This window comes from Cervus canadensis, chromosome 32 (genome assembly GCF_019320065.1).
Source record: "Cervus canadensis isolate Bull #8, Minnesota chromosome 32, ASM1932006v1, whole genome shotgun sequence".
Taxonomy (NCBI): domain Eukaryota; kingdom Metazoa; phylum Chordata; class Mammalia; order Artiodactyla; family Cervidae; genus Cervus; species Cervus canadensis.
In genome coordinates, this window is record NC_057417.1 from 19,115,264 (window position 1) to 19,130,177 (window position 14,914).

General features: G+C 47.9%; 1 protein-coding gene and 1 non-coding gene across 8 annotated transcripts in view; one reads left to right on the forward strand and one right to left on the reverse strand.

The window, feature by feature from the left end:
• Window positions 1-14,914, forward strand: part of LOC122433296 (katanin interacting protein) — a 228,546-nt gene that overhangs the window by 172,330 nt on the left and 41,302 nt on the right. For all 7 annotated transcript variants that reach the window (XM_043456082.1, XM_043456088.1, XM_043456086.1 and 4 more), the window contains one exon: window positions 8,706-9,570. In XM_043456082.1, the coding sequence (XP_043312017.1) occupies window positions 8,706-9,570 (865 nt within the window). The remainder of the gene's footprint in view (window positions 1-8,705; window positions 9,571-14,914) is intronic.
• On the reverse strand, window positions 3,873-3,945 carry TRNAG-CCC. Its single transcript has one exon. It is a non-coding gene; the product is annotated as a tRNA-Gly (tRNA).

Sequence of the window (14,914 nt, forward strand, 5' to 3'; positions counted from 1 at the left end):
TTGCTTTAAATCTGCAGTTCCCAACCTTTTTGGCACCAGGGACCAGTCTCCTGGAAGACAATTTTTCCACGGACCGGGGGTCAGGGGGTGGGGGTAGGTTTCAGGATGATTCAAACACATTACATTTATTGTGCACTTTATTTCTATTATTATTAACATCAGCTCCACCTCAGATCATCAGACGTTAGATCCCAGAGGTTGGGGACCCTGGCAGTGCACCCTCCCTGGCCTCCAGCAGGTGGGCCCAGCCAATGCTCTGCTCCAAATGATTTCCTTCAGGCTTTGTTGCCTGTGCCCAGGGCCAGGTATTAGTCTCTAGGCAAAGTGTGTTGTGAGCACAAGAGCCCCCGCCTCTGCCCAGGTTGTTGTCATGATGAAACCGATCCGCCATCCATCTTCCCTGAGCAATTCGTGTGCTCATTGGAAGAGACATGTCATCCGACCCCAGGGCCAAGGAGGAACGTGGCCTTACTGAGTCAATTCAATCACTTAGATCAAAATGATATTAATATTGTTGGGTTCAAATGCATTACAGTCCCAACATGATTGGTTCTGGGCAGCTGGAAAGAAGGATAAAGCCCTTTTTTGGACAAGGAACAGTGCTCCCCTCCACCACGTGCCAGCCACAGAGTTTCAGTGTCCTTTTGAAAATGCATTGTAAAAGGGGTTTGAGGCAGCGTCAACAAAGGGCATAGCAGTAACTCTAGTTAAACGAGGAAGAAAATATGAGCACCAAGGGAACAAGTACACACGCACACAAATGATTCTCAAGGGTAAGGTCATCCGCAAGATGGAATTTCACCTGGAATTCTTGGAAGCCGAGGCAAAGGAGGAAATAGGACTAGAGCCCTCTGGTCGGAAGGAGGAAGCTGGCTCGTTCTTTAGCAGCAAGAGAATTTTCCCCTGGATTTATTCCCAAAGGCACCCTTCATCCAGAGCTTCACTGAGGGGATGCTGACAAGTACAGACCTGCAAAATCTCAACCCCATCTTCCTCATGACTCAGAAGTGTATTTCAGATGGCTTCCGACCACATACTTGATCTGTGACGGTTGCATAGATATGTACGTAAATACATAGGAAACGTCTGCAAGGACAGGAGCGTGGGCATGCCCCCCACCCCTGCCAGCACCCACGTCGATTGCCTCTGGGGAGAGAGGAGGAGTCAGGATGGAAGTGTGAGACACTTGGTCCATGAGGACTAATTGAAAAGTAGAAGTAGGAGCTCAGAGTGCACCCAAAGCAGGTGATTCTGCCAGTGACCAGGCAGGCACAGCTGAGACTGAAGCCTTCTCCAGATCTGGCTTGGCCCAGAGAGAGATGGCAGTAGGAGATCGGGGTGCCAGCAAGAGGGGCTCTCTGTGCACCAGCTGTGTGACCTCAGGGAAGGCTAAGCCTCAGTTTCTTCATCTGTCAGATGGGCCCTAATGCCCACCCTGGGGAGTTGTTTGAAGGACAGCATGGGACAATGCATGTGGCCTTTCATGTTTCACACTTAGCATCCCCAGATGCTGTTCCCCACCCAGGATCCCACCCTGGTGTTGCTTGGGTCAGATCCACCTACAGATATGGCTTGTTTGGTCTGGAGAGTGTTGGAACTTTGGCAGATTTAAGCACCATCAGGCAGGGGGCATGAACCTCTCAGTTCCCCAGGACCCCCACCCCTCCCTCTGGCTTCAAACCTTCTTCTCACTCCTACCAGTCCAGTCCTGTGAGCACTGGCGGTCACACCCTGCCTCAGCCTGCTCCCCCCTCTCTATCCCTACTCAGCCAGGCTTCTTCTTATTTTATTTATTTATTTGGCTGCCTTGGGTCTTAGCTGTGACATGCAGGATCTTCACTGCCTCCCGTGGAATCTTTCATCATGGCCCACAAGCTCCCTAGTTGCGGCCCTGGGGCTCAGTAGTTGCAGCACACAAGCTTAGTTTTGGCATGCAAGAGCTTAGCTCCCCTACCAGGGATTGAACCCACGTCCCCTGCATTGCAAGGCAGATGCCTAACCCTTGGACCACCAAGGAAGTCCCTCGGCCAGGCTTATTGGAGAGAGCTGAGATCAGGGGGGGCTCTAGACGGTTCGTGGATGGTCAGTGAGCCCATTGTGGAGACCAGGCATCTCCCAACGGGATCCAGGATACCCACCTCGTGACTATGGGACTGAAAAGCGTGCTCCCCACCGTGCCTCCCTCCCACCTCTTTCAGTGAGAGTGTGTCTGCCTCTCCAGATGTTTCCACGGAGGTAATTTTGCGGAACTAGTCACTGGAAGCTGCCCAGGCTGTCCTTTTCCAATAGCTATTTCCTGATTAATTCACAGCACGTGCTTGCTCTGCGCCTCCACTAAACAGAGAACACATCCATATAAACATGTAAAAGGGTGCTCTGAGAATCGACTTTTCTGACAGGCAGCAAATAGCAGCCTGCCATCCCGCAATTGGACGATTGAAGCCGGGTTCCTGTCGTCTAACACGGGCTTGACGGTTCTCATCCCAAATTGCCCCGGAAACCTTCGGGGCAATAGCTCAGTGAGCTAGGAATTTAGTTAGAGCTTCCCCACCTGGCTTTCAGGAAGGCAAAAGGGGGGATATGAGCCTACATGGACACATCTGGGAGTCTCCGACCTCGTATCCCAAGAGTAGATCAGAAGCCAAAGCAAGACAGAACACGGTCTGGGGTTGAAACCAACAGGCTGCCGTTTTTCTGATCAGGTTTGTTCTCTGAGGATTGTTAGAGAGCAGTGCTACCCGGGGAGAAAAGTGGTTGTGTTGATTCATTTGTAATTCCAAAAAGATCGCTGAGCAAAAACTGTATGCCAGGTACTTGCTGGGCCCTTGGATGAGATTGGGAGCGCCTCTGCTGTCTCAGAGCTTGTTTATTTATTTTTTAATTGTGGCTGTGGTGGGTCTTCATTGCAGCAGGGGATTTTCTCCAGTTGTGGCAAGCAGGGGCTCCTCTCTAGTTGCAGTGGTTTTTGTCATTGTGGACAGTGGGCTCTAGGGTGCGTGGGCTTCAGTAGTTGCGGCTCTCAGGCTCTAAAGCACAGACTCAGTAGTTGTGGCCTACGGGCTTAGTTGCTCCATGATATATGGGGTCTTCCTGGGTCAGGGATTAAACCGGGTCTCCTGCATTGGCAGGCAGATTCTTTACCACTGAGCCTCCAGGGAAGCTGCTGGAGTTTAAGTTTGAGCGGGGGTGGGGGGGGTGGGGGGCGGCACGCTCAGTCATGGCCAACTCTTTGCAACCCCATGGACTGTTTCCCACCAGGCTCCTCTGTCCATGGGATTTCCCAGGCAAGAATACTGGGGTGGGTTGCCATTTCCTCCTGCAAGGATCTTCCTGACCGAGGGATCGAACCCGGGTCTCCAGGCTTGCGGGCAGGTTTTTTACCACTTGAGCCATCAGGGCAGCCCTAACTTTGAGTGAGGGAGACAATAAATAAATTAGAAAGCTAATGAACAAGACCATGTCAGAGAAAGGAAGAAAATAAAAGAGGACCATGGGCTAGAAAGGGGATTGGATGGGTCAAGGACTGCTTTAGGGAGAGCAGCAACATCTCTTTGAAGACAAGGAGGAGCCAGCCTTGCGGGTTTCTGGGGCAGAGTGTGCCAGGCAGCGGCCCAGGTCCCGAGGTGGCCTTGAGCGCCACAGAATCACAGAGCAGCAATTGCAGTGGTGTGTTGGGAGCGGGAAAGGAAGGGGAGAGAGAGGTCATCACGGGACCAGATCACACAGGCTATGTTGACTCCTGAAGGGAGCTGGCATTTATTCTCAGAGTGATAGGAAATTATGGGGTGGTTTTAAGCAGCGGCTGCTGATTTGTTTTTGTCGTTGCTGTTTTGTTTTTTTCCGGACACACCACGCAGCGTGTGGAATCCTAGATCCCTGACCAGGAATTGAACCCAGACCCCCTGCAGTGGGAGTGCAGAGTCCTAACCACTGGACCACTAGGGAATCCCCTATCGATTTAAGTTGCTTTTTAAGAAAGACTGGCTGCTGAAAGTGAAATGTGTGTGCTGGGGTGGGTTGGGGGTGGGTGCATGACAATGCAGAGGGGAAACGCAGAGACCACTTAGGAGGCTACAGTTTTTGTCTCTGGGAGAGTTGGTGGTGGCCCAGGCTAGGAAGACAGCCATTCAGGAAGAAGAGGTCAGATTAGGGAGGGGTTTGGGAGGTGGAGCCACGGGGGACTCTGACAGATTGGACATGTGTGTGAAAGAGCAAGAGGGCTCAAGGACTCCTAGGTTTGGGGCAGCTGGTTGAATGAAGGAATCATTTTTAAGATGGATGAAGATGAGGTTTGGGAAAAGTGAACTGATCATTCTGTTTGGGGCACGTTAAGGTTGAGATGCTTGTTAGATATGCAAGAGGAGGAGTCACGTGGTCACCAGGGCTGAATGGAGAGGCCAGGATTGGAGATGAGAACCGTCAGGAGTCCAGTGTCCAAACAGCACTATTTACATTAGCCAAGACGTGGAAGCAACCTAAATGTCCATTGACAGAGGACTGGATAAAGACAATGTGATACACACACACACACACAAAAATGGCAACCCACTCCAGTATTCTTGCCTGAAGAATTCCATGGACAGAGGGGCCCGACAGGCTACAGTCCATGGGGTTGTAGGAGTCTGACACAACTTAGCAAACTAAACCCACAGCACTGAGTGGTAGGGAATACTACTCAGCCATAAAAAAGAATGAAATAACGCTATTTGCAGCAATATGGATGGACTTAGAGATTATCATACTAAGTGAAGTAAAGCCTTTGTTGTGATTCACTCACTCAGTCTGTCTGACTCTCTTTCGATCCTATGGGCTATAGCCCCCAGGCTTCTCTGTCCTTGGGATTTTCTGGGCAAGAATACTGGAGTGGATTACCATTTCCTCCTCCAAGGGGTCTTCCCAACCCAGGGATCAAACCCATGTCTCCACGTCTCCTGTAGTGCAGGCGGATTCCTTATTGCTGAGTCACTGGGGAAGCCTGAAGTAAAAGTCAAGAGAAAGACAAATATACGGTATCACTTACGTGGACTCTAAAAAGTGATACAAATGCACTCATTCACCAAACAGAAACAGACTCATGAACACAGAAAACAAACTTGTGGCTATCGAAGGGGAAAGGGAGTGGGAAAGGATGAATTAGGAGTTTTTGATTAACAGGTACAAACTACTATATATAAAACAGATAAACAACAAGGATCTACTGTGTGGCACAGAGAACTATATTTAATATCTTACAGTAAAACACAATGCAAAAGAATCTGGAAAATACATATATATATGACTGAATCACTTTGCTATACACCCGAAACTAATGCAATGTTGTAAATCAACTAAACTCCAGTAAAATAAATAGTTGGGAGTCACCAACGCAAGGATGAAATTTAGGACCTTGGGCCTGAGTGGGACCACCTAGAGAGAGAACACAGGAAAGTCAGGAGGCTCGGGACCCACCAGCCAGTCAAGGAGCAGCGGGGAGCCTGGGCTGCTGTGAGAACAGGAAGCAGGGGGATAACCTGCCTGAGGACTGAGAACTTCCCAGTGTGTCTGGTCACCTGCTGGACCCTAAAACTGGTTGTCCAAACTATGGCACCCTTGAGAGTGAGAGGAGGGCCCTACGAGTGACAGACCAAGACAAGAATCCATCGGAATCATCCAGACAACAAGGATGATTGTTATCATCCCAGTTACTGGCACCCTTGGCAGGGTAGGTTCATGCAGAGGAGAGGAGGCAAAGGCCAGCTGGAGGGAGCTGCAGCCTCCCACAGTTTGTTGTGAAGGTGGATGGACAGACAGATTGTGGGGCACCCCAGAATGGACTGCTCCTCAGCAATAAGAAGGCATAAAACTCTTCATGTCAGCAACATGGATGAATCTCGGAGGTATTATGCTGGGGCAAAGAAGCCAGGCCCCCAGGCCCCATAGAGTTCATAGTGCTGACTCCTTTTGTATAAATAGTCTAGAAAATGCAAACTAATCTGTAGTGACAGAAGGCTGGTGGGTGGTTGCTTAGGGGTGGGGTGGGAGGGACTACCAAGGGGTATGAGGAAGCCTTCGGGTAATGATCATATGTTAAAACTTAACAAGTTTTGTATTTGTTGTTCAGTTGATCAGTTGTGTCTGACTCTCTGCAACCCCATGGACTGCAGCACTCCAAGCTTCCCTGTCCTTCACTATCTCCCGGATCTTGCCCAAACTCATGTGCATTGAGTCGATGAAGCCATCCAACCATCTCATCCTCTGTTGCCCCCTTCTCCTCCTGCCCTCCGTCTTTCCCGGCATCAGGGTCTTTTCCAGTGAGTCAGCTTTTCACATCAGGTGGCCAAAGTATTGGAGCTTCAGCTTCAGCATCAGTCCTTCCAATGAATATTCAGGGTTGGTTTCCTTTAGGATTGACTGGTTTGATCTCCTTGCTGTCTAAGTTGTATGCTTTACTATTTCTTTTTAATTGAAGTACAGTTAATTTACAGTGTTGTTTTAGTTTCAGGTGTAAAGCACAGTGGTTCAGATATATATATATATATATATATATATATATAAAAGATTATATATGTTTATACCCTTTTTCAGATTCTTTTCACTTACAGGCTATTACAAAATATTGAATGTGGTCCTCTGTGCTTTAAGTGAATCCTTGTTGGTTATCTATTTTATATATAGTTGTGTGTATCTGCTAGTCTCAAGCTCCTAACTTATCCTTCCTTCGTTCCTTTCCCATTTGGTAAATGTAAGTTTGTTTTCTGTGTCTGTGGGTCTGTTTCTGTTTTGCAAATAAGTTCATGTGTGTCTTTTTTTTCGATTCCACGTGTAAGTGATATCATATGATATTTGTCTTTCTCTGTCTTACTTCACTTAGTATAATATTCTCTAGGTCCATCCATGTTGCTGCAAATGGCATGACTTCATTCTTTTTTATGACTAATATTCCATTATATATATATACTTCTAGCACATCTTCTTTATCCATTAAATTGTACACTTTAAATATGTCCAGTTTACTGTATGAGGTAGGTATTACATTCCTCGAGAAAGCTGTTTATTAAAACTGTTTTTGTGTAAAAAAGAATGACCCAATAGGGCAGTAGTAGAAGGTGTGATTCGATTTTAAGTGTGAAGCATTGTTGCCCAATGCGGGGCACACGTGCTAGGAGGTGGGGAGAGAGAAGGCCAGGCAGCGACCCGCTTGTGAAAGTCACTTTGTGTCATGCTGAAAGTGAAAGTCGCTCAGTCGTGTCCGACTCTTTGCGACCGCATGGACTATACAGTCCATGGAATTCTCCAGGCCAGAATACTGGAGTGGGTAGCCTTTCCCTTCTCCAGGGGATCCTCCCAACCCAGGATTGAACCCAGGTCTCCTGCACTGCAGGTGGGTTCTTGACCAGGGGTTCAGAGTTCATCTCACCTGCCTGGCATCCTTCAGCTTCCGTGTGCAAAGAAACCATCCAGACTATCCTTCACAAGTGCATCCTCTGTGGATCCCACACTGCATCCTCTGGGCTCCCCTCTGATTGCGGCCACAGTGAGTTGAGACAGTTCCTGGGCGTGCCAGCTGGGCACCACCCCCAGTGCCTCCAGGCTGTCAGCCTTGCTGCTTGGGTGCTTTTCCCAAAGCCACCCGAGGGCTCAGCCTGTGGACGTGGTGGGACATCAGTGCCCCCTGGGGCAGCCGTCAACCGCAGGGAAGGGGATCAGTGGATAAACGTCCAACCCTCTACCTTTGGAGGGACATTTCTGAGATTCTTTCTGCAGGTCCCTCACAGTGTCCTAGCTGGAGGGGGCCCCAGTTGCCCACAGCAGTGATCAGCCCGAAAAGCTGTTTGCATTATCACCTGCCCTACCTGACTCTCCCTCAAAGAAGCACTTGTCCATAAGCTACCTGCACTCAAATCCTTGTCTCAGGCTCTGCTTTCAGAGCCCCCACCATATGGCCCCCCTGGGACCTAGGACATCTGCATTTTATGTGCCTGCCCAGCTTTTCTGACGCAGGAGGCCCAGGACCCATGCTTTAAGGAACTATAGGTGGCAAAAACACATGAAGGATTTCACAAAGGGATGTGATGGAGCCAGATCCGCTCTTGTAAGAAATTAACTCTGGTGGCAATGTGAAGCTGAGGATGAAGGAGCAAGAGACAGGAAGCAGGCAGACCAATTAGCAGGCTGTTACCCGTGTCCCAGCAGGAGGTAATGATGACGAAGATGGCGACCGAGGCGCCTCTTTGTGAAAGGCCTTTGATTTATAGCATACGGAACCCTTTACGCCACAATGAGACAGAGCCTGATTTAACAGCCCCAGTGCTGTGGTCTCAGAAAGCTCATGTTTTTAGCATCCCACATTTCTCTTTTTCATCTGCTACTTTTTTTGTGGGGGAGGGTTGCTCTGGGTTTTCACTGATGCACAGTGGACTTTCTCTAGTTGTGGCAAGAGGGCGTGACTCTCTAGTTGTGGTGCATGGGCTTCTCATTGCAGTGGCTTCCCTTGATGCAGAGCACAGGCTCCAGGCAGGCAGGCTTCAGTCGTTGTCCACATGGACTTAGTTGCCCCACCATATGTGGAATCTTCCCAGATCGGGGATCAAACCCATGACCCTGGCCCTGGCAGGCAGCTTCTTAAACAGTGGACCACCAGGGAAGTCCCTTATCGGCTGCTTTCAAAACTTGATACACCGGTGCAATGCCGCGCACCTTCATTTTGTGAAATTTTGTATTTTTAGGACTTTGACATCGGGGCTAAGAACGTGAAGCTTTATGTCAACAAAAAACTCATCTTTGATGGCAAGTTAGACAAAGGGGGTGGCGAGGCCCCGCACAGCATCCTGGTGGGGCTGCAAGATGAGAGGATGGAAAAGAGCGATGCTGCCCTCTCGGAAGAAAGCAGAGGTGTCCGCAAGACGCCTGGCACCGAGGGAGACGAGGAGCTCTGCACCAGTCACTCGCAGCCAGCTGGAGCAGCAGAGGATGCGAAGGTTTCTTCACAAGGAAATTTATTTGGTGGAAGGATGAGTTCTCCTGATGGTGTGAAAGACAGTTTGTCCCGGTCAAAGGAGGAGCTCAGCGTTTCAGCCGCCCCGTCCTCGGCGGGTGGCGAGCCCAGTGGTCCTTCCCACTCGCCCCCTGTGGAGTGCCCTCCTCCTGACCAGGAGCTCTCGCTGCTCCGACAGCTGGGAAACCTCACAGGCAGAAAAGTCTCTGAGCCGCCAGGGAAGACCCCATCCTGGTTACAACCTTCTCCCGCGGGGAAAGGCAGGAAGCCGGGAGGCCCGAAGTTGAAACCCCTCTGGCTGAGTCCAGAGAAGCCGCTGGACGGGAGAGACGGGCTTCCATCAGACGACGTCATCGGTGAGGGGCCTGGAGTGTCCGAGGCCAGGGATAAAGGCCCCCGACGTGAGCAAGGGCGGCTGAGCAGCTGGAATGTCATCGCCAGTGAGAGAGCTCAGAGGACGACCCCCAAAGTCCACGGTGATGACTTTGACATCTTTAACCAGCCCCCCCACAGGGAGCAGCCTGCTAGTGGGAGGAGGGGACTGAGGAGGGACGCCCTCAGCCTCAGTCAGGGTGACGGCCAGCCAGCCAGCAGAGGTAAGTTCCAGAATCCATCTGACTCACTGGGTCTATCTCAGTGGAGCCAGGGCTGCTAACTAGCATGAAGCTGTATTGCTCCCTGGACCTCAGTTTCCCCACCTGCAAAACAAGAAGGTTCTTCTCAACCAAGGGTCCCAGATTCCCTGTCTCAGGGGCCACAGGGGTAGTAGCAGTGAGCGAAGTGGGCAAGGCACACTTTGCCTGTGAAACCCACAGGCATATTTGTCACTGGCTCCAAGATACGTTCCTTTGTCCATTTTTCTTGCCGACCATGGCTTTTCCAATCTAGTCTGTTATCTAACCTCTGATAGAGACTTTTGGTCTCTAATTACTTCACTTTATTCTTAACCGTACTGTTATGAGAATAATGCAAGTGTGATGATAAGTAGCAACTGATTCTTGCCTGGGAGTTGGAAGTACTGTAGGGAATGGTGAGGACTGTGGCAAACTGGAGAGCACAGACCCATCTAAAAGGGGCTTTTTGGCATTCAGAAATACAAGCCCAGGGCTTCCTTGGTGGTCAAGTGGTTGAGAATCTGCCTTGCCATGCAAGGGACATGGGTTCGATTCCTAGTCAGGGGACTAAGATCCCACATGACACAGAGCAAGTAAGCCCATGCGCTGCAACAAAAGATCCCACATAATGCAACTAAGACTGAAGGCAGCCAAATAAATAAATATTTAAAAAAAAAAAAAGAATACAAGGCCCTTGGGCCAGATCTCCCTTTTCCTTTTATCAAGAGAAATCAAAATTGTAGAATATTCTTATTTTTCAACATTGGCCACTGATGGAGATTATTTTTAAACCCTGTGTGGGTAAAAAAAAAAAAAAAAAAAAATACACATCTGCTAGCAGGATTCACCTGCTTTGTGAACTTTGCAGTAGATTATCTCTAAGAGATCTGAAAGGAGATGCCAGTGTCTGGATTTCTGAATATTTGCACTCAGATTTGGCTACCAGGACAGAATGTAGCAGAACAACATGAGTCAAACCACTTGAATTCAGACTCTGCTACTAGTAGACCTGAGACTTCTAGCCTGGGTCCTGGAGAGCTGGACACTTCCACTTTCTGAGCCTCAGCATCTTCATCTGTGAAATGGGGATGAACTCCCACAACTGCCCCCTTCCCAAAGTGTTATAAGAAATGAATGAGATAATGGCTTCAAAATAGTGACCAGAGCCTGGCATGTGGAATGTGCTCCAGAAGTGGGCGCCATTATTTCAACACTAGCTTCTATGTCTTTTATTGTCCACAAAGCTCCTGGGCCTACCAAGGCAGGGCTCACCTCGAGATCCTCTGGGTTTATCCCCACCCTGTACCACACAGAAGCACAAGCCCTGAAATCAAACATTTATCTTGATTCCCCACTGCCAACCCAAACTGTGGGCAAGTTCTGAAATCCCTCGGAGCCTCCATTTCCTCATTTGGAAGGAGGCAGATAATACCCAACTCATGGTGGGCTACAAGCTGGGAGGCTCAAATGAGATCATACACGGGCAGCATTTGGCACTGAGTCTGGCACATAAGAACACCCAACAGATGTTCGCTGCTGCTGTTTATTACTATTGTTGTCAGCAGCAGCAGCAGCATCCCCACTCTGTGATGCAGTGGCAGCATCATGGGATGATGGTATAGCTATATGCAAAGCCCATGTATATATTTTTAGTGAATTACATTAGCACCTGCACTATTCTTGTCTAGTGGACAGACTCCAAAGGTCTGGATTTTGCCAGAGTTACACTTAGAAATGTGGAGAGTTTGTGGTCTCTTTCAGACCCTCGATGTCACTTAGGGCAGAGCAGTCCCCGCAGACTCTTGAGTGCCTTTCCATGGTGAGAGGTGGCTCCCTTCTCCCAGGCAGAGCTTCTGTTTCTGACTCCTCAGCCTTACAGATTGTGCTGCCCACCCCGCCAAGACTTCACCCTGAGACTGTGTATCAGGGAGGAGGGCAGAGTGGAAGAAAAGGACCAAGAAGCTCTTTGGGGACAGGGGCCGGTCTTATTTGTGTTGGGATCCCCAGGACCTCGGGCTTCCTAGGTAGCACTAATGGTAAAGAACGCACCTGCCAAGGCAGGAGGCATAATGAGACACGGGTTCAATCCCTGGGTCGAGAAGATCCCCTGGAGGAGAGCATGGCAATCCACTCTGGTATTCTTGCCTGGAGAATCGCATGGACAGAGGAGCTTGGTGGGCTGTACTCCAGGGTGTCACAAAGAGTTGGACACAACTGAAACGACTTAGCACACACACACACCCCAGGCCCCAGGTGCCTGACTCATGGTGGGTCTCCTGCAGTGTGTGGGAAGAATGATGAAAAGAAAGAATTGCAATGGCTGGATGCATGGCATGTTTGCAGTAAACCAGGCTGTCATCTGGGCATGTTACTCAAACAGGCTCATTTAATTCTCCTACCAGCCCCATTTTACAGATAAAGAAAATGTGGGGATTTCCCTGGTGGTCCAGTGGTTAAGAATCTACTCGCCAATGCAGAGGACATGGGTTCGATCCCTGCTCTGGGAAGATTCCACGTGTCGCAGGGCAACTAAGCCTGTGCGCCAAAACTACTAGAGCCTGCGAGTCGCAACAAGAGAAGTCACTGCAGTGAGCAGCCTGTGCACTGCAATCAGAGAGTATCCCTCATTCGCCGTTAACTAGAGAAAGCCCATGCACAGCAGTGAAGACGCAGTGCAGCCAAAAATAAATTAATGAATTAAAAAAAGAAAATGTGAGGTAAGAAAGCAGGATAAGATGGAAGGTTCAAAATGGTGGCATAAGAAGATCCCACTCACTTCCTCCCACGGACGCAACAAAACTACAATTGCATGTGAAATATTCCCCCCTGAAAAGGACCTGAAAGCTGGATGAACAAAGTCTCCACAGGAAAGGGTAAAAGGACAACATCAAGGTGGGTATGGGAGGCAGAGAGATGATCTCATTAAGGAAGAAAGCCACACCCCAACCATGACAGTCTACAGATGGGAGGATTACACAGGTACCGTTACTATCTCTGGGGATTAAGGAATTTGAGCATTAGGCACCCCAATTCTTGGATCCTGCACATGAGAGATGAGCCCCCACAACATCTGGCTTTGAAAACCAATGAAGGATACACCCCAAACTGTAGAACTGCAGAGAATGGAAAGCTAGCTTTTAAAGGGCTCACTCACATATTCACTCAACCTGAAAACCAGCACAAAAATGCTGGGTTAAAAAGTGCATGGACCATAGGTGAATGGGACCCAAGTACTAATCTCAAAGCATCTGCTGGAACAATTTTGGATGCTCCCTGGGAACTGAGAAACTGGAGGGAGCCATTTTTGCAATTTCAGGCTACTTTGCTGATCCCAGTGCCTGTGGGTGTCATTTTGGAATTCTCCCTCTGGTCTGAGCACCAGCTGGCACACCCCACTTAGAACCCTACCCACCCCTGCACCTCAGCCAGACCTCACAGCTGAATAGGTGGTAAACCCTGCCCACTAGAACCCAGCAGCCATCCGGGTCAGCATTGCTGTCTTTTCAGGGGTTAGCCCTGCCCCCAATACATAGCAGCACCCATGACCCCGCCACAGCAAGAGCATGCCTGCAACCCATAAGGGGACATGCCTTGAGCACCTGGCTCTGGTTGCCAGGCAGAATTGCATTTCTGAACCCTGAAGGATATCTCTTACATAAGGCCACTCCTTCAAGACCAAGAGAGCTGATTTACTTAACATATAGAAACAAACACTGAGAATTAGGCAAAATGAGGAAACAGGAATATATTCCTATCGAAAGAACAAGACAAAACTACCAAAAAAGAACTAAACAAAACAAAGATAATAATCTACCTGGTAAAAAGTTCAAAAAAATGGTCAGACGATGCTCATAGAAATTGGAAGAATAGATAAACCCAGTGAGAACTTCAACAAAGAGATAGAAAATTTAAGAAATTATCAAACAGAAAGTATAACTGAACCGAGAAATACACTTGAGGGGTTCAATAGCATATTGGATGAGATAGAAGAATAAATCAGCAGGCTGGAAGACAAAGCAATAGAACTCACCCAGGCACAGAGCAGCATAAGAAAAAAAGAATATTAAAAAATAAAGATATTTTAAGGGCGCTTTGGAACATCAAGAAGAATAACATTCATATCATAGGCTCCCAGAGGAAGAGAAAGGGCATGAAAAATTATTTGCAGGAAAAGTGGCTGGAAACTTCCCTGGGGAAGGAAACAGACATCCAGATCCAGGAAGCCCAGAGAACTCTGAATACGATGAACCCAAACAGACACATACCAGCCTGTGCCCCGCAACTACTGAGCCTGCACTCTAGTGCCCTTGAGCCACAACCACTGAGCCCATGTACCCTAGAGCCTATGCCTGGCCACAAGAGACCTGCTGCAGGAGAAGTCCATACACTGCAACTGGAGAAAACCTGTGCACAGCAGCATAAATACATAGAATTTTAAAAAAGCAAGAAAGAAAGATGACATACCAAAATCTGTGCGACATAGCAAAAGTGGTTCCAGGAGGGAAGTTCATGGCACTACAAGTTTGCCTCAAGAAATAAGAAAAATCCCCAGTAAACAACCTAATGTTGCACCTAAAGGAACTAGAAAAAGAAGAACAAATGAAGCCCAAAATTAGTAGATGAAGGAAATAATAAAGACCAGAGCAGAAATAAATGAAGTAGAGACTAAAATAAAACAGGAAAAAAATCAGTGAAAGTAAGAGCTGATTCTTTGAAAAGACAAATGAAGTTGGGAAGCCTTTAGCTAGACTAACCGAGAAAAAAAAAGAGAAAGAGCTCAAATAAATAAAATCAGAAATGAAAGAGAAGTTACAACTAATACCACAGAGATACAAAAGATCATAAGAGACTACTATGAACAATTGTACACATAAATTGGACAACCTAGAAGAAATGAACAAATTACTAGAAACAAACAATCTTCTTAGACTGAATCATGAAGAAATAGAAGAGTTAAATAGACCAATTACTAGTAAGGAGATTGAAACAGTAATCAAAAATCTTTCAACAAACAAAATCCCAGGACCAGATAACTTCACTGGTGAAGTCTATAAAACATTCAAAGAAGATTTAATATCTAATCTTTTCAAACACTTTCAAAAAACTAAAGAGGAAGGAAAACTTCCAAACATTTTATGAAGTTAGTATTATCCTGATAGCAAAACTAGACAAGTACACCACAAAAGAAAGAACGGAAGGAAGGAAGAAAGAAAATTACAGCCCAGTATCACTGATGAATATAGATGCCAAAATTCTCAACAAAATATTAGCAAACCTAATCCAACAGTACATTAAAAGGATCACACACCATGACTAAGTAGGGTTT